General features: G+C 42.5%; 1 protein-coding gene across 3 annotated transcripts in view; it reads right to left on the bottom strand.

The window, feature by feature from the left end:
* The window catches only part of BCAT1 (branched chain amino acid transaminase 1), a 106,471-nt gene that overhangs the window by 67,748 nt on the left and 12,874 nt on the right, over positions 1-25,849 (bottom strand). The window contains exons 1-2 of one of the 3 annotated variants that reach the window (XM_019452229.2): positions 4,452-4,784; positions 3,280-3,351 (exon numbers count right to left, since the gene is read on the bottom strand). In XM_019452229.2, the coding sequence (XP_019307774.2) occupies positions 3,280-3,351; positions 4,452-4,670 (291 nt within the window). In that variant the 5' untranslated portion in view covers positions 4,671-4,784. The other 2 variants (XM_019452231.2, XM_019452230.2) reach the window with 2 other exon arrangements.

The raw sequence follows: 25,849 nt of genomic DNA, 5'->3' as shown, positions 1-25,849 counted from the left end.
TATAACTTGATACTACTAATTAAGTTTCTGGAAACTGAATACAAATGATTAAATTATAAGCCTTATTTTCATAGGCCGCTACATCCTTTTATAAGATGTGATTTTTAAAAAATATTTTTGAGAGAGAGAGAGAGAGAGAGAGAAACAGAGTGTGAGTGGAGGAGGTATATAGAGAGAGGGAGACAGAATCTGAAGGGGGCTCCAGGCTCTGAGCTGTCAGCACGGAGCCCGATGCAATGCTCGAACCCATGAACCACGAGATCATGACCTGAGCCGAAGTCGGACACTTAACCGACTGAGCCACCCAGGCGCCCCTATAAGATGTGATTTATTAATGATATGAACAGCAACCCTCTAACTTTCTAATTTGTAAAGGATTGCCCAACATACAGTTTTTCAAAGTAATGCACAACTTAGTGCTTTCAGAATTTCATCAAGAAGTCTATTTTCCTTTCTTTAAAAAATTTTCTGCAATTCTGGAAACTAAAACTAACAGCTTTTAACCTGAGCTCCAAGAGAAATTACCTAAGAATATTAAATATCCTAATTGGACACTGAATGAAATTCTAAAGTAAACAATATTAGCTGAAGTTTGTGACTGGTTTTGAGTAGATATGAAATCAAGTCTAAGGTGGTGAAAAAATTTTTGGCATAAAAGAAATTTTGCAAACAGTTTTTATCAGTGTTCTTCAGAAACTTTCTACATTTACTTTCCAAAGATGGATAAAAAAGAACAATATTTGTTAAGTGATACTCTCTCCTGCATAATTAATCTGTCCCTTTCCAATGCTCCATGTTCTCTGATGACTTCAGGCCATATTATGCCTGAGGAAGAATTTGAAAGGCAAGGCCACAAGGACTGGACTGTGAAATGGCAAATATTGATAAAAACAAAGCGTATTAAAAAAACAATGAGTTCCTAACTCAAAGCCACGCTTGGGTAAGTATTTGCTCTGAAATGGGGAAGCCCATAAGAGGCAAATGCAACCTGGTTGCACCTGAGGGCTGTATTAGCCAGCATTCTAGCAACATCTCTCCTTCATTGCTCAGTATTGGAGCTGTTCTCTGCATTGGACACAACACGTAATGTTTAAGAGCTATCTCAGCCTTACAAGTGTATCAGAAATTGTACAACTTTGTTCTACAAAAAGTGCACTTTTCTTACTCTACTTCGAAAGTTTTAGGTGCTATGTTCATGATCTTTTAGAGACCCTCTTTTAAAACCTAATAGAAAGGTACAAAGAGCAGAATTACAGATTTCGAGTGTCACATTCTGTGGAGATGAATAAAGCAGGGGAAAGTGGAAGAAACAGCGGATTTCTTTGAAACAAAGATTACTCTGGAGTCCATAGAAAGCTTCTGTAATAAGGCATCTTATTTCTGGGCTTTGTTGGGAAACTGGATCCTCACTTTAAAACTGAGAACAGGGGCACCTGGGTGGCTCAGTCGGTTAAGCCTCCGACTTCAGCTCAGGTCACAATCTCGCGGTCCGTGAGTTCGAGCCCCGCGTCGGGCTCTGGGCTGATGGCTCAGAGCCTGGAGCCTGCTTCCGATTCTGTGACTCCCTCTCTCTCTGCCCCTCCCCCGTTCATGCTCTGTCTCTCTCTGTCTCAAAAATAAATAAACGTTAAAAAAAAAAAAAAAAAAAAACTGAGAACAAACTGAGGGTTGATCGGGGGTGGGAGAGTGGGGAGGATGGGTGATGGGCATTGAAGAGGGCACCCGTTGGGATGAGCACAGGGTGTTGTATTGAAACCAATTTGACAATAATTTCATATTAAAAAAATAAAAAATAAATAAAATGACTGCATCAAAATGAGGGGAGGAGATACAATATGAAAACTCCCTATGAGAAATCCAAAAGGCAATTTAAAAATACAAATGGAGTAAATAAAAAAGAGATAGAAAAATATTTTTGCTTTTTGTCAAAAGCAAAAATGGTCTTATAAAACCCACCATTTTTCTCCCAAAATTATCAATTTCATTTTTCATTTGCCTCATCACATATGCACTGTGAATACAACCACCATTAACAACCCATGTTTTAATATATAAATACAAATGTAGAATGTCAGCACACCTCCCCCTTAACTAAAACATAATATATAGAAATCTAAATTCAGCAAACAGATTATTTACATTATGAATTAATTTTAACTTGGCAAAAATTCTCTATGTATAAAAATATAAAGAAATTTTGAGGAAAAAAATCACATTCATCTATATACCCTTTGAGGAATTTACCTACTATATAAAAGGACTCTGAGAGATTATCAAATAGGAGTCTGTTTTATCTCATTTTTCCTAGGACCCAATATCTCAATATATTTAAGTCTCCAAATGTATTAGAACTTAGTCTTAATAGATTAGCAGAGTAGATTAGATCAGCTATAAGGTTACAGAGGATATGATCTTTAAAGGACCAGGAGCATTATGGACACATAAAATTCACAAGCTTATTTTTGTAAATAAATTACGATATTCTATTTTTTTTTTTTTAATCCTGACAGCAGAGACCTTATCTTGAATTTATCTTCAGATTTCCAATGCCTAACACACAGTAAGAGCTGGGTGTGTGTTAAATTGATGAGTCAAGTTTCCACTCCCTCTCTGAACCCTGCCAGGATGTGAGATCATGAGGACACTCTGTGCTATGGATGACAATTGACAGTGAGTGACTGAAATAGGCAGGAGACATAAAGAGAGGAAGCAAAAACCTCCATGGTTGGTGGGGTGCAGTGGAGATGATAATTTATAAAGAAAATAATAATACACCTTATATTTGTATTTTTATGATTTTCAAAGTGCTTTTACAAGATTGTTCCTCATTTGCTCCTCACTATTTGCCTGGGAAGTTATGAGATTATTTAATATACAAACCCCATAATTCAGAGAGTAGGTAGGAAAATACAACACATTTACTGTAAAATGTTAGGTGTTGGTTTAAAGAGAAAAATGACAAGTGTAACTTTTTCCACAAGCATAGTGAAAGGTTATACTTAGACAATCAGATAAACCTCTATCTAGATGAATATTTACAAATTAGTTGTTTTTCAAGAAAAAGTTATGATTCATGAAATAAGTAATTAACTTCTAGGTAATTTTAGATATGAAGATATTACTGCTCCCCAAATGACCCCCCCCAGTGGAATCTAAAATGCATGGCAGCATATCTAAACTACTGTAAAATCCACACCGTGAAATTGCCCCAAATCTCAACAAGAAATAGATTTATTCAGTTAATTGTTGTAGGACTTAACCTTGAGCAAATAACCTTACCTTGAAAGTCCCCACCATCTCTTTTGATCCCGCTGCTCCGGTACATTCTGGGGAGCATCCGTTACTGCAGTCCTTAAAGAAGAATTAAATTCATTAAGTAAAACCAGGTGGGTAAACTGTGGCCTGGGGTAATCAGTATCACTCACCATCACACCGCGTGCTCCGCTCAGGTACCCAAGCAAACAGGAGGAAGATCAAGCACCCGGGCACCAGCCCCAAAGGAGAGCGTCCTGGGAGCGCTGCCCTTCACTTTCAACCTTTCAGGAGGACGCAGCTGTTTTCGTCCTCCACCGCTAGCTTAGGGCAGACTGGTTAAATTCCAGGTTCGCCCTACAGAGCCAGGGTTCACCAGCAAAGAACAAGAAGGTGATTGTCCCCCTCACATCGGAGCGAATAGTCTAGACCAGGGTTTTAAGCCATTTATAGAAAAATCTCCTGGGCGAGCTCAGCCTCGTGGTCTTGTCAATCACTGGCGCACAATAGCAAGGCTGGAAAAGGGATGAGGACGAGAATGAACCATTTTCTCCACGGGCAGGGTCCTGCAATGCGGGCGCACGGACACCAAACCTCACAGGTTAAGGACAAAACCTCAGGAAATTAGGGGGTAATTCAAACGATACTTAAGGGCACAATGGTTGAGGGACGAGTTGGGGAAAGGTGCATACCTTAAAAACAAAACAAACAACCCCCCTCCCCCCAATCTGCTAAATAGCTACATAAGAGATGGAGAGGGGGGAAAAAAAGTGGGGGGGGGGGTGGAATCCAAGAAGGCAGAAGGCTGCGGTCAAAATATTTTGGGGTGGCAAAGGAACGCAGGATGTGGTTGTCAGTTCTGGCAGCCCAGAAATTCCGCTTCCCCCTCCTCCCCCAAAGCAGCTTCCATGGCGACCCTCACGTCCCCGGTGGCTGTCCACGCCGCGCTCCGGAGCACGTCAGCGGCTGGGCATTAGACCTGGCCGGCGGGGGCCTCTGCAAGGCGGAGTTCGCTGGCTGGGGCTCTAGATTTCGGTTAGGATTGGGGAGAGAGGAAACGCCCGGGTGGAGACGGAACGGCGGTGTGCGGCAAAGCAGGATAGTGCAGGAAACGACAGCGATGCGCCCGACCAGGCCGGCAGGCTTCGGAGACGCCGGTGCAATCCGCCCCCCTTCCGCAAACGTCTGGGTTCGGGTACCTGGCGGGCGAAGGCCGCAGCGGCGCGGGTTGGGCTGGCCATGGGGAGTCCCCGGGGGCGCGGGGCTGCGGAGAGCTGTGGCCGCACGCAGCGCGCGGCTGGACGCGAAAGCCGGCGGCGTGACCAAGCCCCGGCGCACCGACTGCGCGGCGCGGGCTGCCGCCGCCTGGGGCCCAGCGCCAGGGCCAGGCGCAGGGAACAACGCAGCCCCTCCAGCATCCCCGGGGGTGGAGCCTCCAACCGTCTGGTCCCTCTCTCTTTTCGGTGGGTAAAACCAAAGCCCTAGTTTCCGCCACTTGGTCTCCGGCTGGGGCACGAGCGTGCGCGCCACGAGCGAGCGCCTTTCCAAAGGCAGGCACTTCAGGAGCATTTACCGAGCCACCCCAGGGTTACCGGCCCGGACACGCCCCTCGGCCAGGGCGAAGGCAAACTTGGGGAAATTAATTTACATTAGGGGAAGAGTTTCCGTGGACAGAAAAGCTAAAAGCTTCTGCCCCCGAGTCTGCAGTCCGGGATTGGCAGTTGCGCACTGGCTCTCTTCTGCCACCGATCCCCACGTGCAAAAGGATGAGCGAGAACGTGAATCTGGGGTTTAGATTTCTTTGCACCACCTCCTCAAGTGGGATTTGTTGTGGGGTGCTGCAGGGTTACCAGGCTCACGCCCTCTAAGAGCTCTTTCTGCCGGAAGACCTCGACGCTATTGCATCCGCCCAGCCATTCAGTGTTGTGGGCAAAATAAAGAGCCCCAATCGAGCTGACCGTTCGCTGCTGTAAACCCGTGGAAGCAATATTTAAGGAAGCTGATAAAGCAACCTTTGAAAGGAAAAAGGAAGCTACTGCCTTCTCTACGTGTTCTCCCAGGGCGACGTCAGCTTCAGTTATGAGCCTTTCTGGGCTTTTAAATTAATAGGAAGTAGCTCATTCGTTCTTGGAAAGGGGGGAGAACGGTTTATTCTGGGTAAGAGCGGTTAAATCTGGTCTGGTTTTAGAATTTATTTCATAGAGTCCTAAAGACAATATAGCTCTAATCTTTTCAACTCAGAAAACAGCATTCACTTCTCCCTTCCCTTCAGAAAAGGCATAGAACAGCTCCTTAGGTTTGGGTGGAGCGACAAGTTCCAGCCCAGGCAGGTCACATGTGGCTGGAAACCAGAGTCCCTGAAGAAATTTAAAATCGAATTTTAAAATAAAATTTTTAAAAAAGTATAGACTAAGTAAACTCCAGGGCTGCCATTTTCCAACCTTGTCCCCATGCCTAAAAATAAGAAACTCTTAGGTGAAGAACTATTAACAGTTTGCATTCAAAAGCTTGGTTTAGGGGCGCCTGGGTGGCTAGTCGGTTAAGCATCCAACTTCAGCTTAGGTCATGATCTCACGGCTGATGAGTTCAAGCCCCACACCCGGCTCTGCATGACAGTGTGGGACCTGCTTGGGGTTCTCTCTCTCTCTCTCTCTCTCTCTCTCTCTCTCTCTCTGCTCCTGTTCTGCTCATGCTCACTTGCGTGCTCTCTCTCAAAATAAATAAATAAATGAACTTTAAGGAAAAAAAAAGCTTGGTTTAAATGACTACACCAGGGACGCCTGGATGGCTCAGTCGTTTGAGCGTCCGACTTCGGCTCAGGTCATGATCTCGCACTCCGTGAGTTCAAGCCCGGCATCAGGCTCTGTGCTGACAGCTCAGAGCCTGGAGCCTGTTTCAGATTTTGTGTGTCCCTCTCTCTCTGGCCCTTCCTCGTTCATGCTCTGTCTGTGTCTCAAATATAAATAAATTAAAAAAAAAAATTTAAAAAAAAATGACTACACCAGACATGCATTAAAAGTCTGTTATTGTTTTAAAGATAGATATTACACAGCTCCAATTTTCTGGCTATTTTAAGTGTTACTTGTAAACCCTCCCTTTTTTAAAAAATTTATTTATTTTTGAGACAGAGAGGGCATGAGTGGGGGAGGGGCAGAGAGCGAGGTAGACACAGAATCTGAAGCAGACTCCAGGCTCTGAGCTGTAGGCACAGAGCCCGACGTGGGGCTCAAAATCATGAACGTGAGATCACGACCTGAGCTGAAGTCAGGCACTTAATGGACTGAGCCTCCCAGGCGCCCCCAAACCCTCCCTTTTCCATCAAGAGAACATATACTGCAAGAATTATCACAGTGCTACCTATACCTTTTGGTTTGTCAGAGCCAACATTTGTACAAGGGCAATCTGTATTAACTGCTTCTATTTCCTCCCACTTCAAGTGGCTACAATTTGACTCCTGTCCTATTATTCCACCTGAACAAGGCTCCTAACAGCCTTCATTTCATTTAACCCAATGGTTTGCTTCCTGTGCATTTTTGTGGCTGAACCTATATGCTGATGGCTCCCAAATATGTATTTTTTTCAGTCCACCTCTCTCCTGAGCAGTGAGTACTTACACCAAAAATCTGTCTAAAATACTTATTATTGTGTATGTAACATTCGTGAAGGAACTGGGCTAGGTGCTGGGGATGTATTGTGAGCATACTTCCATCGCATTATCATGCATTGCCTTTAGCCACATAGAAAAATGGTACTTGTGTTAAAAAGCAGCAACTAATCCTACAAATGTAAAAAAGCAAAAGTAACAAGTGCTACCTGTGTTTTACCAGAAATGTCCGGAAGGGCTTTCCAGCAAGGGACCCTTAACTAGAGACCTAGGGGATAAAAATATTTACTATAAGAGAGAATGAAAAACATCTGGGATGAAAGTGAGTTCCAGGAAAAAAACATCTCTGCGAAGGGAAGAAATGTGGCACTTACAAAAGACAAGAGAGACAGGGCTGGAGTGGAGACAAGCAGGGAACTTGGTCGAGGGTGAGACTGGGAGGGCTGGCAGACAGCCAACCACGTAGTGCCTTTTAAAGAGAGTTAAAGGATAATTTCCCTGATAAAGGTAAAAGTATGACTGTCATATACATAGAAAATGAATTTATATTATGTCTATGTAACTATAATGAAGTTACCAGGCAGATGTTAAAACTTGTTCAAAGAACAGACACACTTCTGGGTCAGGAATAGTGACATGAATTTGCAAATGGACATAAAACCAGCTTCTTCCACAATAGGGGAGATACATTAATTGAATCCTGACCTTCAGAACTTATTTGCATGTGCATTGACAAGAATTATTTTGCACTCCTGTTATCTGGACAGTAACTCAAAAACAATGAAACAACATAAAAACACAATGAAAGAACTCATGGAATCCTAAGAACAAGAAAAACCATCCAAAGGGCAGGATTAGATAGGGAACAGGGGTGGAGGTTGACAGGACTGAAGTGCACTGTGGCTGCAGTTCGGAGACTGGAGGAGGGTGTGGCTGAAGAAATGGATTTATGAGAAAGCTATTATAGAACCCACATAAGTGATGACCTATTAATAAGTTGGATCTGGCAGGTGGTGGGTGATACAGCCGGAGAGAAGCAGCCAGATTTCTGCAATCTTTATACAGAGTGGACAAGAGAAAGAATAGGGAGAGACAGGTGACAAGAAGGGCTCCTTGGTTTCTGGCTTGCTCTTCTTGTTGGTGATATTCGCTAAGAAAAATGGAACACTGAAAGATGAACCAGCAGGAGTCTGGTTTGGGGCATGCTGAGTTTTTGGTCTCTGAGACTGGCTGTTAGATATATGCCTGTCTGAGGCTCAAACGAGAGGTCTGGTTTAGAAGTAGACATCTGAGGAGTCAGTGGCACGCAGGTGGTCACTGAAGCTACCGGAGTGAATGAGAATGTCACATCTGTGCCTCTGTAAAATGGGGCAACGGCAACACTTCATGTTTGCCAAATGGGATGGACCATCGTAACATGTACCATATGTAAATTACTTAGAACCTTGTCTGGTAAGTGCTAATTCCTCAATAAATGAAAGTAATGATCATTTATCTCCTTTGGCAAACATTCTCTTAAAGGGCCAGATAGTAAATATTTTATGTTTTGAGGACCATGTGGTCTTTGCTAAATTACTCCGATCTGTCAATGTGTGGCAAAAGCAGCCACAGATAATATGTAAAAGAACAGTCAAGGCTGGGTTCCCATAAAACTGCATTTTCAAAAACAGGACACAGCGGATTTGGCCTGCGGGCTGTAGGCTACTGACCCCTACTCCATGCAGCTGCCCTACCGAGAAACATCAGGGTCATCCTTCAAGCACAGCCAAGTGATCACCAACGTCTATACATTCTACCTCCAAATATCCTGACAGTCGCCATTTCTCCAGCCATATTATTGCCATCCTGGTACCAAATAGCTTCCAAGTAGCCTCTATATCTTCAGCCTTGCTTCCCCTTAAGCCATTCTTAGCATGGCAACCAGAGAAATCGTCTCAAAATGCAAATCTGAACATATCTCTTCTTGGCCAATAAAATCCTCAAACTTTACAACATCCTGGTGACAAAATATTTATTTATTTAATTTATTTATTTTTAAGAGAGAGAGAGAGAGAGAGAGTGTGTGTGTGAATGAGGGAGGGGAAGAGAGAGAGGGAGAGAGAGGATCCGAAGCGGGCTCTGGGCTGACAGCAGCAAACCCGATCTGGGGATCAAACTCAAGAACCTCGAGATCATGACCTGAACTGAAATCAGAGGCTCAACCGACTGAACCACCCAGGCGCCCCTGTGACAAGATATTTTAGCCAGCTCTCCCACCCATCCCAAATTCTGACCCCTGCCCCTGACTCTCTGGCTGTCTGTTCCCTACTCTCCCTCTCTCCAGCCACACATTTAACTATTTCAGTCCTTCTTTTGGGCATCAGGCCTTCTCACAGCTGGCCGTCTGCCTGAAACACGCCCCTGCCATTGGCTGGCTCTCTCATCCCCCTTTATCAGTTTATGGGGCACTCCGTCCTCAGGGAGACACCCCTGAACCCTATCAAGGCTGCCATAGGCCCCTCTGCTATTTTTTTTTTTCATAGAATTCTTTCCGTTTCAAAATAACTGTCATACTTTATTGGAATTATTTGATTCATGCTGCTCTAATTTCTGTGATGGTAAATTGTGCCTGTTTGTTCCCCCTCACCCAATGCCAGGCACAAGGCTGAGATTTAACTACCCATTAAATTGTAACTCTCTGATTTTTAAAAAGCATATATTTAACATGCTTCAGAATTTTCACTGCTAAAGTTCACAAGATAACAGACTAAAAATGTCCTCAGAAACCCACTCTACCCCTAGATGTAGGTTTCTTTCTTCACCAAAAGGCTCTCCCTCACCCTAAATCTTTCTCTTTCCTTTTCCTCTTTCCTGTTCCTTCTCTTCCCTTAACCAGTCATAACAGGGGTTTTCAATGTATTCTATTAAGGGATTGGACCAGTGCTTTCCAATAGAACTTTCTACAAGGATGGAAATGTTCTGTACCTGCACCAGGCCACATGAGACTACCGAGCATCCAAATGTGGTTAGTGTACCTAAGGAACTGAATTTTTAATTTTGCCTAATTTTTATTTATATCTTAATACGCCATGTGGCTCTGGTCTCAGTGCAGGTTTGGGCATTGTCATATGTTTGGTCATAGCGGAAGGTTGGTATCCTGGCTCTATCACTTATTAGCTCTATGACCTTTAGCAAATTACTAGCCTGTTTTGAGTTTCACCTTTAAAATCAGAGTAGGGGCGGCACCTGGGTGGCTCAGTCAGTTGAGCACCTGACTCTTAATTTTGGCTCAGGTCATGATCTCACGATTCAGGGTTCAAGCCCCGCATCAGGCTCTGCTCTGACAGTGCAGGGACTGCTTGGGATTCTCTCTCTGTCCCTCTCCCATGTTCTCTCTTTCTCTCAAAAATAAAATAAACATTAAAAAATAAAATCAGAGTAAAAATTAAAGCAGTGACGAGATTCAGCATGAAGATATGTACAAAGGACTCAGCAGCACTTAGCATCTTGCTCAATAAATGTTAGCTATTGTTACGTTTTTATTTTTTAACTTTAAAAAAATGATTGTTCTTCACTTTAAGTAGCTGCCCTTGGATTATCTATATTAATGATCAGAACAGTATTATATGGGCGAAAACCTTAAAAATATCTAGTTAGCTTTTCAAGTGTTTCCCTTTTTTAATAATAAACAGTTTAGAAATAAGGCTGTTTGGCTCATAAAAACAAAATGCATACCTATTATTTACATGCTTTCTGCTTGCCTTTGGGAAGGCACAGACAGATGAGGCGCCCTGAGAAAGCCCCATCTCCGGTCTCTGGAAACCAGAGAACTGGTTCAGTGAACCAGAAAGAAATCTTGACAAAAGAATTAGTTGGGCTTATTCAATGCCAAACCCCTTTAATCAAATAAAATGAATAATTCTTTGTAGTACATATATAGTTACTATATCTGTTTCCTAGTGCTGTTGTAACAAAGTATCATAAACTGGCTGGCTTAAAACCACAGAAACTGTCTTGCAGTTCTAGAGGCTAGGTATGGGCGACACATGCTAAACCTGCAGTGGAGGGACGCCTGGGCAGCTCAGTTGTTTGGCTCAGGTCATGACTCACAGTTTGTGAGTTCAAGCCCCGCATCGGGCTCTGTGCTGACAGCTCAGAGGCTGGAGCCTGCTTCAGATTATGTCTCTCTCTCTCTCTCTCTCTCTCTCTCTCTCTCTCTCTGTCTCTCTACCCCTCCCCTGCTTGTGCTCTCACACTCTCAAAAATAAATAAATAAACATTAAAAACAAAACAAACAAACAAAAAAACCCTGCAGTGGAAAATCCTTTGCCTCTCTTCCAGCTGCTGGTAACCCCAGGTGTCCCTTGGCTTACAGAGTCTCCGAAGGGGGTGATTACAGGTGTCTCTATTTTCCTCCTAAAGACACAATTCATATTGGACTAAGGCCCCTCTTAATTCACTTTCACCTCATTCTAACTTGATTACATCTGCAAAGTCCCCCGTCTTCTTCTTTTTTTTTTTTTTTAATTTTTTTTTCTTTCCTTTTTTTTTTTTTTTTAATATATGAAATTTACTGTCAAATTGGTTTCCATACAACACCCAGTGCTCATCCCAAAAGGTGCCCTCCTCAATACCCATCACCCACCCTGCCCTCCCTCCCACCCCCCATCAACCCTCAGTTTGTTCTCAGTTTTTAACAGTCTCTAATGCTTTGGCTCTCTCCCACTCTAACCTCTTTTTTTTTTTTTTTTCCTTCCCCTCCCCCATGGGTTTCTGTTATGTTTCTCAGGATCCACATAAGAGTGAAACCATATGGTATCTGTCTTTCTCTGTATGGCTTATTTCACTTAGCATCACACTCTCCAGTTCCATCCACGTTGCTACAAAAGGCCATATTTCATTTTTTCTCATTGCCACGTAGTATTCCATTGTGTATATAAACCACAATTTCTTTATCCATTCATCAGTTGATGGACATTTAGGCTCTTTCCATAATTTGGCTATTGTTGAGAGTGCCGCTATAAACATTGAAAGTCCCCGTCTTCAAATAAGATCACATTCACAGGTATTGGAGTTCAGGATTTCAACATATCTTTTTGGGGGGACTCAATTCAACTCGTAACAGTTAACTAACTTTATTTCAAACTAAATGATCATAACACCTTTAATGTCATGTTTTCTATCTTGAGCAATAATATTTTTACCAATAAAATGAATTGATTTACAAAATAAAAGGACTTTCACACAATGCTCCATTAGGACTTGATGATTTTATGGGGACGGATTCTTAGCAAAATTTGCTTACCATGTACAAAAGATCAATCACAAAAGCACACCTCAAGATGTTCCCTTTCCTTTCTCACCCCGTTCAGTATGTCACCAATTCACACTAGGACTTCTGTATGCACGTTTCTCCCCCTGCGTCGCTCCTTCCTCGATGCTCCTTACCTGGTGACGGTCCCCCTGTTGGTCTCCTTGGCCCCATCCTTGATCTTCCACCTTCTCCTCCATCTGATGCATCCCCAAGCTGTCATCAGAGTGCTTGCTCTATAAAGTGTCTACACCAGCCCCTCCCCAACTCAAAACCTTAAGAATATCTGCTACCGATCCAGCCAGTTATGATACTGTGGGTACTTTGGTGCACATCTTCTTATCTAATACTCGAAAGTGGCCCCACCGCACCCCACAGATCCTATCTTCTCCATTGTCAGAGATGTTAGCTAAATTCCCCCAAGATCGAGGCTATAGATCAAGTCACTGTGACAAGGTATGTGATCTTACCTACCATTCTGAGTCCTTCCAGTGGATTCAAATTTTTTGACTATACACCCCATAAGGAAAAGTTTTAGCATATGTGGCCGACTGTAGTTTTCAATGATGGCCATAATATGCTCTTCTGTTCCAACCCCATCACGAGGTGGTTTATTTTCCCCGCGCTTTTGAATCTGGGTAGGCCCTGTGACTATTTTGACCAATAGAATATGGCACAAATGTATAAGTAACACTGTTCCAATTTTAGGGGCATACTTTATTTAACAGGCCCAGAAGCTCCTGCTTCCTTCCTCTTGGAAGGCATGGGGTCTCCCCCATTTGGAACCCAGACACCATGCTGTAGAAAGCCCAAAGCCCATGGAGAGGCCATGTGCAGGCTCACTTGTCAACAACCCAGATGAACTCCCTGCCGACATCCAGTATCAACTGTGAGTATCTATCTTGTACATCCACACCGTACAGCTCCCAGAAGACTGACTGAAACCCCAGGAGAAACCCCACGTTAAAACTACCCTGCTGAGAGGCGCATGTGTGGCTCAGTCGGTGAAGCATCCAACTTTGGCTCAGGTCATGATCTTGCAGTTTGTGAGTTCGAGACCCACATCGGGCTCTGTGGTGACAGCTCAGAGCCTGGAGCCTGCTTCAGATTCTGTGTCTCCCTCTCTCTCTGCCCCTAACCCACTCCCATTCTGTCTCTGTACCTCTCAAAAATAAATAAACATTAAAAAAAAAATTAAAAAAAAAAAAAAAAAAAACTACCCTGCTGAGTCCAGACAACCTACAGACCATGAGAGACAATACTACCTTGCTGTTTTAAGCCACAAAGTTTTGGGTGGGTTGGTTATATAGAAATATATATGTTTAACCAAAGCAGCATGCAAGCCTAACATGTTTATTTAGTTATCATGAAAATAATCTAATACATAATAACTCATACACACAAATAGGAGTAAAAAAGATGAGATAATCAGGGCACCTGGGTGGTTCAATCAGTTAAGCGTCCGACTTCAGCCCAGGTCATGATCTCACAGTCTGTGAGTTCAAGCCCTGCGTTGGGCTCTGTGCTGACAGCTCAGAGCCTGGAGCCTGCTTCCAGATTCTGTGTCTCCCTCTCTCTTGGTCCCTCTCTCCCCCTCACGTTCTATCTCTTTCTCTCAAAAATAAACGTTAAAAAAAAAAAAGATGAGATAATCATTAAAAATTCATATTTTTTGAAAATATCTGATGAATTATGGTTGTTTTCTTATACCATCCTTGACTAAAGGCCCCAATATACACAAGACCCAAGTAATCATTAATGATAGCAGACATAAATGCCTTGTAAAGTCTTCTTGATGATACCAAAATTTTGTGGCCCACCGCTTGTCAGTTCTGATTAAATCATTGATATTTTTATCTTGGAATATGGATAATGGAGAGCTTGTAATAAGCGTTGACAAAATATTAGTAGTCTTATTTTTGTTATATCCTTGTGTTTATATTACCAATATTTTCTTTATTCTGATTCTATGATTTTAAATTTTTTGTTTGTGTTTGTTTTGTTTGCAGAAATCTTTTAAGGCCCGTTGTCCCTTTTGCAAGGATTATCAATTAACACTGGCTGGCGTAATCTGTAAATCTCCTTAACCAGGCTCGCATAAATTGCCACAATCACAACCTGCTGAAAGAGGGCAAATGCAGGTGGCCCCTTGGGGCAGTGGCTGCACTCCCTCTCCCCAAGGAAAGTTTATGACAGCACGATCATCTGGTGCACAGACTGAGCAGAGGGTGCCCATGTCGACCCCTGCAAGTTAAATACGAGTAATTTTTTCTGCGTATTAAAGAACACACACACACAATCAATGCTTCGGACACCCCAGGGGTCTCTGGGGCACACACTCAGCTTGGAAACCATGGGGCTCCAAGGGCAGATTCCTGAGTTCAGTCTGTGTGCGGGGGTTCTGCACATTGTGGACGTGCCTGTCAGGATTCTTTCTTTAATCTCTCACTTCCTGACCTTCCCCTCCCCTCATTTGCACTTCCCATTTCCCTTGGTCCACAGAAGAAACTCTCAGCACGCCCAACCTCTAGGTCACCCAGCAGTACTCTACAGAGAAGCGACAGGACAGAGAAACAGACAAGATTCCAGATAGAATCTAGACTAGACATTTCATTTCATGTCTGGAAACAAGTAAGTTTCTAATTTTGCTTTTTACCAAACTAGAAGCATATATCAACTTCTGGGAGGGAGAAATTAATCCTAATTAAATGAGCCTTGTTTTTGTTTTTGTTTTAATCCAGAGTATTATATCCTGATTGCGTTGGAGAACATTTTGTTTTACGCTAGTACCTAAGGAGTTGCTAAGATAAGTTGGTAAGATTCCAGGTTAATCTACTTGGAGGAAATTAACCGCAAAAAGAAAAGGCACTGGGCCACAACCCGGATGTATTAAGTTTTATTCGTGATTGTTAAGTGCATTATTTACAGTAAAATCCACAATATATTACCACTAAGATAAACTAGTTTTAATTGTGTGGTAAATAGGAAAGACATGAGAAGTGGTTGGTGCTTGACACTGAGCAAAAGATAAACATAAAGGAAAATGTGGAATTTTGGAATAGAGTAGCCTTTTGGAAAATGTTAATGAAAATGCCTTTCCTGTGAGTGTAATACATGCTCAAGAAAGTATAAAATCCTACTTTCTCTGGATATGTCCCTCTTGCTCTAAGATATGTCATTCCCTATCAGAAGTAAACAGGACACTGAGCCCCTCTCTTTGAGAAGATGCCAAGTACACAACAGAGACACAGATGGGAAGAGCGAGTCTACCAAGCTTTCTCCTGGTGAGAAGGGGCAAACCTCGTGTTTGTCATTGCTGGTCTTCTTATAAACTTCAAATACTCTGATTTTAATATGGAGAGATAAGGCAGGGAAGCATTCCATGTGTCCCTCACCCGGATGAAACAAGGACCCGCCCCTCTTCAGTGTTTCTCTCCGACCCTGATGATTCACAGACCAGAATTAGGGGATGGAAGAGGCAAGATCTTTAAACAAAATTTGTCACTGCTCCTGCTGCTTCCATCTTTAACATAGTCTGAATGTGGACTATGGCAACACACACCAAACTTCCGGTTTCTGATGCCACCCTTCACCCCTAGTGGGGAGAAACAGCAGTGACACAGACATGAAGCCTGGCAGTGGGTTTATGGTGACTTGATTAGAGAAGGTTTTGCTGACGTGATAATCCCAGCCATCCATTTCTTTATGCTCTGGTGGCTTGCTGGACAATTTGGAGTGAGTGAAAGAGAAGCTTTTCTTTTGTACAGCAGGAGAAGGGCCGTTTTGTAACGGGAGGTGGCAAAGAGAACTGGCAAGATGCTTCCTCCTTGGCAGGGCTTAGGAAAGACTTACAGAAAGGTTAGGAGCCTTGAATTTGGTTGACTTCCTAACACTCATGTGTCCCGTGTACTGCTGCGGAAAGTCATCTTGCATCCCTAGGGGTATAAGTTCTGCAGGCTGGAGACACGGGGTTAGCCTTACGTTTACTAGAGCAGTTATGACACTTGATTACTGCCTTGCTTGTTTGTACAGCAGTCTCTGCCTGTCGGGCAGTGACTTCATTTTCTTTTGGATTTCTGGGCCTTAGTACACATCCAGGCTAACGTACGAACCTCAAAAAATATTTTCTGAATAAATTTTTGGAATGTATAAATCCACCATGTTTTTGTGTAAGGTAAAAATTAATATGATGGATGTTGGCTAAACTTATTACGGTAAGAAAAAAATTGATAGACGAGCTGATATGTTTCTCTCTCTCTCTCTCTCTCTCTCTCTCACTCACACACACACACAAATGGGGAAAGAGGGAGAGCAAGAGAGCAAGAAAACAGACACCTGTATAAACTGTATTGTGTCAGGCATAAAAGAATCAAAAATAGATTTTCAATGTGCTCACTTGTTCAAGCTCTGTGTCATCGATATATTGAAGCTTACGCACTAAAACCGCCTTCATCTACTTACAAGGTATTTTGCTTATGTCCTCTAATTTCTGGATAGTCCCTTTGGAACTTTTTTCTGAATCTTATTAAGACATGAGTTCTGAGTCCATTACAAGATTTTGTTTCAAGCTCTAGCTCACTGTCTAGTTCATATGTGACCTTGACATATCAGCTAATGTCTCTAAACCTCACATTAATATCTCTGAAGTTCAGCTACCTTCCCTATAGAGGTAAAAATGAAATACGTAAGTGAGAGCATTTTGTAAACCATTGAACAGAATATGTCACAGTCATTTCTTTGTTTTAATATAAGGTTATCAAGGTTCTAAAGAGACCCTATAATACAGCAGTGAAGCACATAGACTGTAGAGTGACATTGCCAGACTTCATAGTTTTGCAAGCTTAATCTAGTTATCGCATCTGTCTGTATCTCACTTTCCCCATTTGTGAAATGAGTTTTCATGAGGACCAAATGAGACATTCACAAAAGCCCATGCTGGCACCCAGCGAATTCTCAATTTACGCTGGTTATAATTATTACAGTGAAGATTCACATTGAATCTGAAGGTATTTAGAGAAATTTTGGCATCTGTGAAACTGGAATTATTTATCATTTTAGAGTGAAGAAAGGATCTACAGATACTTCACTTCTCTAAAACCGAACCTTGCTGTGTGGCTTCCTTAGAATACTGCTGCCTGGCTGAGAAAAGGTGGTTTGGCCTTAGACGCTCCCTAAGCATCTAAGGAACACATGGCCTTAGACCACTCCACGTGGCCAGAACTTCTACCGTTGTACTAGGAGGTCCACAGTATTTTTTAGCCTTTCCTCAGATTACTGGAGCAATTTTCTGCTGGAGATCCTTTACTCTTTGGATTTGGTGCAGCCCTCAAGTGAGTTAAAACTTGCTTCCTCAAAAAGTCTGGTTAACTTATTTCTCTACTTTAAAAAAAAATGTTATGGAAGCTCTTTCTCACCAATGATGGTGGCAAACATTTTTTCCCACTGTAAGTAAGCCCAATAGATGACAGTCTCAATTTACAAAACAGATGTATCATAGGGTCTCTGATATGCTAAAGTTTTGCCACAGATGGCTTTTATTTTTTCTTAATGTTTTCTTTATTTTTGAGAGAGAGAAAGAAACAGAGTCCAAATGGGGACTGAGCAGAGAGAGGGAGACACAGAATCTGAAGCAGACTCCAGGCTCTGAGCTGTCAGCACAGAGACTAACCAGGGACTCAAACTCAGGAGGTCAAGACCTGAGGTGAAGTGGGACGGCCTAACTCACTGAGCCACCCAGGAGTCCCTACAAATGGCTTTTAAATAGCAATTCGCTTTGGGCATTTGAATGGGATTCATTTACAAAATAAAAGCAGATCTTATGACTTTAAAATAATGCAATCACCTATTGGGTAAAAATAGGCTCAACAGTAAAGAACTGCATTTCTCTCAACCAGTCTATCTTCTGCCATAAAACAAGACAGTTTTAAAAGTGTTAGCATACCTGTGTGTTTTATGTTTACATGGTGTTTTCTGCCGTGGTGATTCCAGCTACTTCAAATCATCAGAAAAATAGCCTATTGGTCATAAATGATGTCAGATCAAATAAAATATCCTATAACAGGTCTAAATTGCAATTCATCATCACCATACAACTCTTTAAAGCAGACAGCAGTAAAAAGTAAGTAGGGTTTAGTCACAGGAAGTTGGGGGAAGTATAAGATAAAGAAGACTAACGAGAAATGATTTGGGGAGGCAGGGCAAGGATTATTAAGGAATATGTATGCCACTAGTTTATGGGCAATGGGGAACATTTTTAAGGCACTTGATTCAAGAAGTTACAGGTAGGGCACCTGGTGGCTTAGTCAATTAAGCATCTGACTCTTGCTATCTGCTCAGGTCATGATCTCACGGCTTGTAAGTTCCAGCCCCACATCGGGCTCTGTGCCGATAGTGAGGAGCATGCTTGGGATTCTCTCCCTCTCTTTCTGCCTTTCCCACACTTGGGCACACACACATGCACACACACTCTCTCTCAAAATAAATTAAAAAAAAAAAAAAAAAAAGGCTACGGGTGATATCAGTCTCCCAAGAATGTATAGAATGGGTTGGAGCAAGAGGAACTGGAAGATGGATGCCCTCTGGGGAGTTATTCCAGCTTCCTGGGGCCTGAACAGAAAACAGGAGCAGACAGGGAGCGGTAGCAATTCTGCAGTCTGCAGAAAGTGCACTGCCCAGATGGCAGACAAGGGAGGGACAGCCAATTTGGATCCAAAGCCTCCAGTCTCGCCCCATCATGTTTTACATATGTAAATAGCACGAATGGACAGTTCTCCAGGATACAGGACTCTGAATGTGAGACTGCTCTAAATCTGGAGCCACAGAGCCAAAAGTCAATATCCTCTGGGATTCTGCCTTTAATGAGCCTGATTTGTACTCTTCCTGAAAGTCAGCTTTGATAGTGTGGTGCTTGTGGTGTTGAGGCATGTTACATACCAGTCAGGAGGCATCCTCAGTGCTTTGCTTTATTGATCCTAAGAGATATCAAATACTTTGGAGACCTTTGTATTATTTAATGAGACATTCAGCAGCATTCCCTCCATCTCAAGGCAGCCGACGGACAAATTTTGTAAGCAGTTTGTAGAGGACGTGGATTTATGATGTATCCTTGGAACATTTTCTTTTAATAGTTCCCACTAGTCACAACTTGAGAAACTTCAAAGTTCCTCTCTAAATCCACTCCATGCCCCTTCCTCACTTCTGTAACTTTCTGCCATTAGAATATATAGTTTGCTTTTATAGATTACCAGGCACACGACAAAGGAAAGCATGAATAAAAGAAAAGAAGAAAAAAGGGAAAATTGTCTTAGTCCATTCGGACTACTATAACAGAATACCGCAGGCTGGGAAGCTTATAAACGACAGAAATTTCCTTCTCACAGTTCTAGAATCTGGAAATCCAGAATCGCAGTGCCAGCATGGCTGGGGAGGGCCCTCTTTTGAGTTACAGACTCCTCATTGTCCTCACATGATGAAGGGGCAAGGGATCGATCTAGAGCCTCTTTGATACAGCAGTAATCCCAGTCCTGAACGATTAGTCACCTCCCAGAGGCCCCACCTCCTAATGCCATTCCCTTGGGGGGTTAAGATTCAACATGTGATTTTGGGGAGGACACATTCAGACGACAAAACAAGTCCCAAATTACTTATTTGATAGTTGTTAGGTGGTGAACACACATGTACGTTTTAGTGAAAGAACCAGGGGCCCTTATAAACTGGCATGTGAACCTGGCGTTCCCATCAGATGAGTCATCAAAGATTTGAGAGTTAATTTACTTGAATAGATATAATAGTGCTACCTGACGAAAAGATATGAGCATACACACATGAACACAAGATGTGCTCTATGGGAACAGTGAACATACTCCATAATAACAACCACCCTCTATCAGATGCACCCTTCATCAGGCCCTTAGTTCCACACACATTTTATCCTCACAACACTATAAGGTAGATATTATTATTATTATTATAAACCCTATTTTAGAGATGCGAAAATTGGAAGAGGTTTGATGATTTGCTAAGATGACTCACAGGATCCAGTGCTCACGGCTATGAATTATTACAGGATAAAAAAGGACACAGGGCAAAAATCAGCAAAGGGTAAAGGCATGTGGGACAAATTTCAGAGGAAGCCAGGCACAACCGTCCAAGAGTCCTCTTCCAGGGGAATCACACAGAACACTCCTCATTCCTCCAGCAACAAGTTGAGACAATGGGCAGCAGCGACTCACACAAAGAGGGTGGGGACACTGAGGCTTTTCTTTCCATGAAGCAGCTTTATTCGTGCCAGCACGGGCTCAGTGGGCAAAGACCCCAAAAGGCTGAGCCCTAAGTGCAACAGGGGTTGGTGGCCTTTCGTACAGTTTTGGCTCCTTTGTCTCCAGTCTACGGTAACATACAATCTGAAGAGGCGCTCTATGTTACGGAGTCATGACAAATGTGCACACGCACATAGCCAGGTTGCCTTCCCTTGTCTTGAGGTTTTCACTGCATTCCTTAGGGAGGGGCTCTACCACAAACACATGTGAAGTGCTGTCTCCCAGGGAAACACATTTGAGACTCGGTGCTCAAGGTCTTTACTGGGGGCTGGTCACGTAAGCACCTTCTACCTAGCACATACCAAAATTTCACACTCCTGGAAGGAAAGCAGATGTTCAGTAAAAACCACATTGTTTGTACAAATAGTTTAGGCACAGTGAACCCTTATCGGGGAATTGTGGGAATGCTCTCAAAATCCAAGTTCCTAGACAACAGCCAAGGGCCAACCCTGCAAACAGACGTTTCCAAGACTGGCATTCTCAGGCCTGCTTCATTAACTCTCTTCTGCATGGGAATAGACTGAGAGGCCTTGATTAACCATGGAGACGCAGAAGAGAGGAGCTGTCTTTGAGGGAAGGAGACATGAAGGATTCAAGTATATTTCTTATGTTCACTTTAGAGATACCCAAACTGGGTATCAGGAAGGCTGCCTTGACCAGAATAAAAGGCCCAGAATGAGGCAGAGCTGACACTAGAACCCAGGCCTTCAGACTATATGGGGGCACTTAATGAATACTACAGTAGAAAGTAGTGTGGGCAGTCCCCATCTATTTCTGTAATCAGTGACGATCCTGATCAATTTGTTTAATTTTTACTCAGCTGCTGTCAGATCTTATTGCAAAACAAACAAAATCCAAGTTGATTTTTCACAGATAGCTTTTTAGTCTGTATGATGGCATGATTCGAGCACTAGACAATTTCAAGCAAGTGTATTGGTAACTTACTTTCTCATTTCCTCTTTTCTAGATGGAGAAGACCATAAATTGCCATCAATTTATTGAAAATATTGTGAATAATTCTTAATAACTTGTAAGAAAATAACAATAACAAATTATAATGAGAGAGAAGGGAGAGAAAGGGAAACCTTTTCTTTATACCAGAATGTCAGCTGATTGACGCTGAGAATGATAGAATTAGACCAGTTACAGGATACTAAGGTCATCAAATGAAAAGTTGTTGCAGACTGGGGTATTTACACAGTCTCAAAGTATCATGCACTAATTACATGTTAATTAAAAGGGGAGGAGGGGAATGCCCCTTTACAAGGGAGAGAGATGCTGGGCATCACTTTCACCAAATAACCAAATTTAACATGACTAATGGAGGTACCAACAAACACTGTGTGTCTCCTGATGTGAGGCAATGAGGAGTATACAATCTTACCTTGGTGGTATTCTTACCTCTTACCAGGAGGTTCAATCTCAATCTAATAAAGCAATAACAAGCAAAATCTAGAATGTGGGACACCCTACAAAAAAACTGGCCTGAACTCTTCAAAACATCCTAATATTTATAGCAGGACTATCAACAATAGCCAAATTATGGATAAAGATGTGGTGCGTGTGTGTGTGTGTGTGCGCATATATATATATATATATATATATATATATATATATATATGTGCATCACAGAGCATTTATGGATTCTTCACATACCCTTCTTCCCTTATCCCCACCACCAAAGAAGGCCTCTGCCCTGCAGCTCCCTACTGCAAAGATACATGCTCTGCCTCACTAATGATGCTCCTTCAGCTCTGGCTCTGGCATTATGCCCTACAGAGCCTCCAATAGCTGGGCTCTCCTTGCCCCAGCAAGCAGCCTTCTTGGGCAGGGTTCCGTCTAGGTGATTCCAATATGGCACCTTTCCTCAAAGTCCACATAGCTCATGGTGTTGACAAACACCCTTTCTTGACTCTCCCACCACAGGCAGTATCAGCCAGCCTTGACTGTTTCAGGAGTCAAATCTCAGTCAATAGGCCAGGGAACACACATCAAGTGCTCTCAAGAGCCTCTAGGCTCCACTCCAGACCCTTAAGGCAAAGGAACCCACAAATCTCCTCACAGAGTGTTTGGTAAGTATTCTGTTGGAGAGATGAGAATATCACCCCCTCCCTCCTCTGGGGTAAATAAAGAAGGGGAAATGGCAAACACACCTTGCTTGGCCAATAATTTTTTCTCCCCAAATTTGCCTCTTCTGCCTTGCCTGCTCAATCTCTAGCCTTCTCTTAAATATAAATTAGAGATAAGTTAAGAAGTTCAAGGTTGCAGAATTGGTTTTGCTGTTGTTCAGAAAGTTCTTTGGGTACACCAAACATGTCTGTTTGGAACATGGAGGTACTTTTCCCTCTGTGCTTAGCACTAGAGCCTCAGTGGAGGCCACCGTCTCATTTGACATCCTGTCTCACCCATAGAAGGTTCACACACGCCTACCTCTGTGTCTCTACACCCACCTAGCACCACAGTGTAACTACCCCTTCCAGATTCCAGCAGGAAATGGAAGAAATGAGCACAAAAGATCCAGGTCTGAGGGAATCTAAACACTGTTTTTAGGGGATTAAGTGAAAACCCACTTAATGATGAAATTCGTAGTCCCCTACCCCTGGTGGGCCTGTAGAACACTGGCAGGAAGTCCTTTGCAAATTGGATGATTCTTCTTGCAAAAACTACATAATATCCTGAGAACATACCTAGAGTTAAGATTATCTGGGAGTGCTCCAGTGAAACAGCCTAGTCACTTCCATGTGGTCATATAACCGAAACACCCAGAGAAGGAGCCAGGCAGAACTTCTCTATAGGCTTCTTAATGCCTAGATAGATTGCTACAAGTCACCAGATATTTCAAGAAAGCCTATTAACATGAAAGGTAAATTCCGGGGCACCTGGGTGGCTCAGTCGGTTAAGCGTCCGACTTCAGCTCAGGTCACGATTTCGCGGTCCGCGAGTTTGAGCCCCGCGCCGGGCTCTGGGCTGATGGCTCAGAGCCTGGAGCCTGCTTCCGATTCTGTGTCTCCCTCTCTCTCTGCCCCTCCCCCGTTCATGCTGTGTCTCTCTCTGTCTCAAAAATAAATAAACGTTAAAAAAAAAAATTTTTTTTTAAATAAATAAATAAAAAAAGAAAGGTAAATTCCTCCACCAAAAAAAAAAAAAAACACCAGAAACAAAAATGGGTGTTAGGGAGGGGCGATGAAGAGAGCAAAAGAAAATATTTTAATTAATTTTCTCAAAAATATAGGTTTTAATTAACTTCCTCAGAGGGCCTCCTGGGTGGCTCAGTCTGTTAAGTGGCCGACTTTGGCTCAGGTCATGATCTCGCAGTTCGTGGGTTCAATCTGTGGTGACAGCTCAGTGCCTGGAGCCTGCTTCAGATTCTGTGTCTCCCTCTCTCTCTGCCCCTCCCTCACTTGCAGTCTGCCTGTCTCTCTCTCTCCCCAAAATAAATGAACATTAAAAAAAATTTTTTTTAATTAACTTCCTCAGAAATACAGGGAAGATTCTTTTATTCACGAAACAATAGGAATAGAGAATTTTAAAAGCTCTTAGAAATAAGAAGGCTAAAATTTTAGAATTTCAAGAAAAAGGTTAGAAGAAAAACATTGATAAAAATCATCCCCTAACCCAAAAAAATGGATACAAGGAGAGAAAAAATTTAAAAATGAGAAGATCAGTTACAGGGGTCTAACATGAAACTAATATAAGTCTAAGAAGAAGAAAACAGGGAAAGAAGAGGGGAAGAAACTATCAAAGACATATGACCAGAAAACTTCCTAGGATGGATAAGGACTCATGTCATCATAGAGTTTCTAAACACAAGCAATAAAAAGAGATCTTGTATACTTCATGGAAGAACAAAAAATAGGTTACATAAAAAAGTGTATTTAACTAAGAGTGCCCTTGGTGTTGGGGTACCTGGGTGGCTCAGTCGGTTAAGCGTCCGACTTCGGCTCAGGTCATGATCTTGCAGTCTGTGAGTTTGAGCCCACGTCAGGCTCTGTGCGGACAGCTCAGAGCCTGGAGCCTGTTTCAGATTCTGTGTCTCCCTCTCTCTATGACCCTCCCTCGTTCATGCTCTGTCTCTCTCTGTCTCAAAAATAAATTTAAAAAAAAAGTTAAAAAAAAAGTTAAGAGTGCCCTTGGTGTTCTCATTAGTGACACAGGACACTAGTAAACAATAAGGCAATTATTTTAAAATTTTATGGAAAATCATTTTTAAACTAGAAAGTTATTCACAATCAAATACCAATGTAGTGATAGTAGAACAAAAGCATTTTGAGGCATGCAAGGATCAAAACACTGACCTCTCCTGTGCTCTTTATTTGACAACTATTGGAGCATAATTCTCCACACAAACAAGGAAGTAAACCAAGAAAGAGGAAGCCATACGATCCAAAAGTCTGGAGACCTAACACAGAGGGTAAAAGAGGTTAAGGGGAAGTCTTAGAAAGATACCAGGACAGACTGGAGTAAGAATAAGGAGGGTGGTGGGAAAAAGAGTTGAGAAAAAGAGGAACTGACATTTGACCTATGCAAAATTTTGTTCGGAACCCTATTGGGCAGGCGGGAAGAATCATAATAAATACATAGTAAAGTAAATAAATGGAAGAAAATAATGCAATAACTGCAGGAAAAGCAAATGTTGTGCAAGAAAAAAATGTGACCATAGTACACTACTTGACTCACCAATGACTCTTAAAAATGTGATCTTTCTGTGGCTCAACACTCACCCAACCCTCCACCCTCCATTCCCTTCTCCCTACCCCTGCCCAGGGGCATTCACTGCACTAGAATAAAATGTACACTCTTCAGCACCATTTAAAGGAGTTTTCATTCCTATAACTTTCTCCCTGGCTCACTAAACCCCAGGAAATCTCATTTGTTCCTCCCTCTGCATGGGATGCTCATTTTCAAATCACCCTATAGTGTTTTCCTGTGTATGCAGTGCTCAGGTCGTGGCTCAAAGTTCACCTTCTCTCTGAAGATTTCCCTGACCAGCCAGTATGAATGAGTCTGGCTTCCCCTCAACTCTGTCACTATAACATCATTTCATTTTATTTTCTTCCTATTACACCACTAATTGAAATATTTGGTACCAGTATATGAGAGTAAATTATGATATTACTTACTATTTATATAGGACTTATTTTGGATCATGTGCTGTTACAAATGCTTTACACTTGTTATTTTATGTAATCCTCACAGCATCTCTATGAGGTAAGGTACTATTATTACCACAATTTTTTTTTAATTAATTTATTTTTTTTGAGACAGAAAGAGACAGAGCATGAACAGGGGAGGAGCAGAGAGAGAGGGAGATACAGAGTCTGAAACAGGCTCCAGGCTCTGAGCTGTCAGCACAGAGCCCGACGCGGGGCTCAAACTCACGGACCG

Source organism: Panthera pardus, unplaced genomic scaffold (genome assembly GCF_024362965.1).
Source record: "Panthera pardus isolate Hobbes unplaced genomic scaffold, ASM2436296v1 HiC_scaffold_6, whole genome shotgun sequence".
Classification (NCBI taxonomy): domain Eukaryota; kingdom Metazoa; phylum Chordata; class Mammalia; order Carnivora; family Felidae; genus Panthera; species Panthera pardus.
This window is presented reverse-complemented; position numbering and strand designations above follow the sequence as displayed.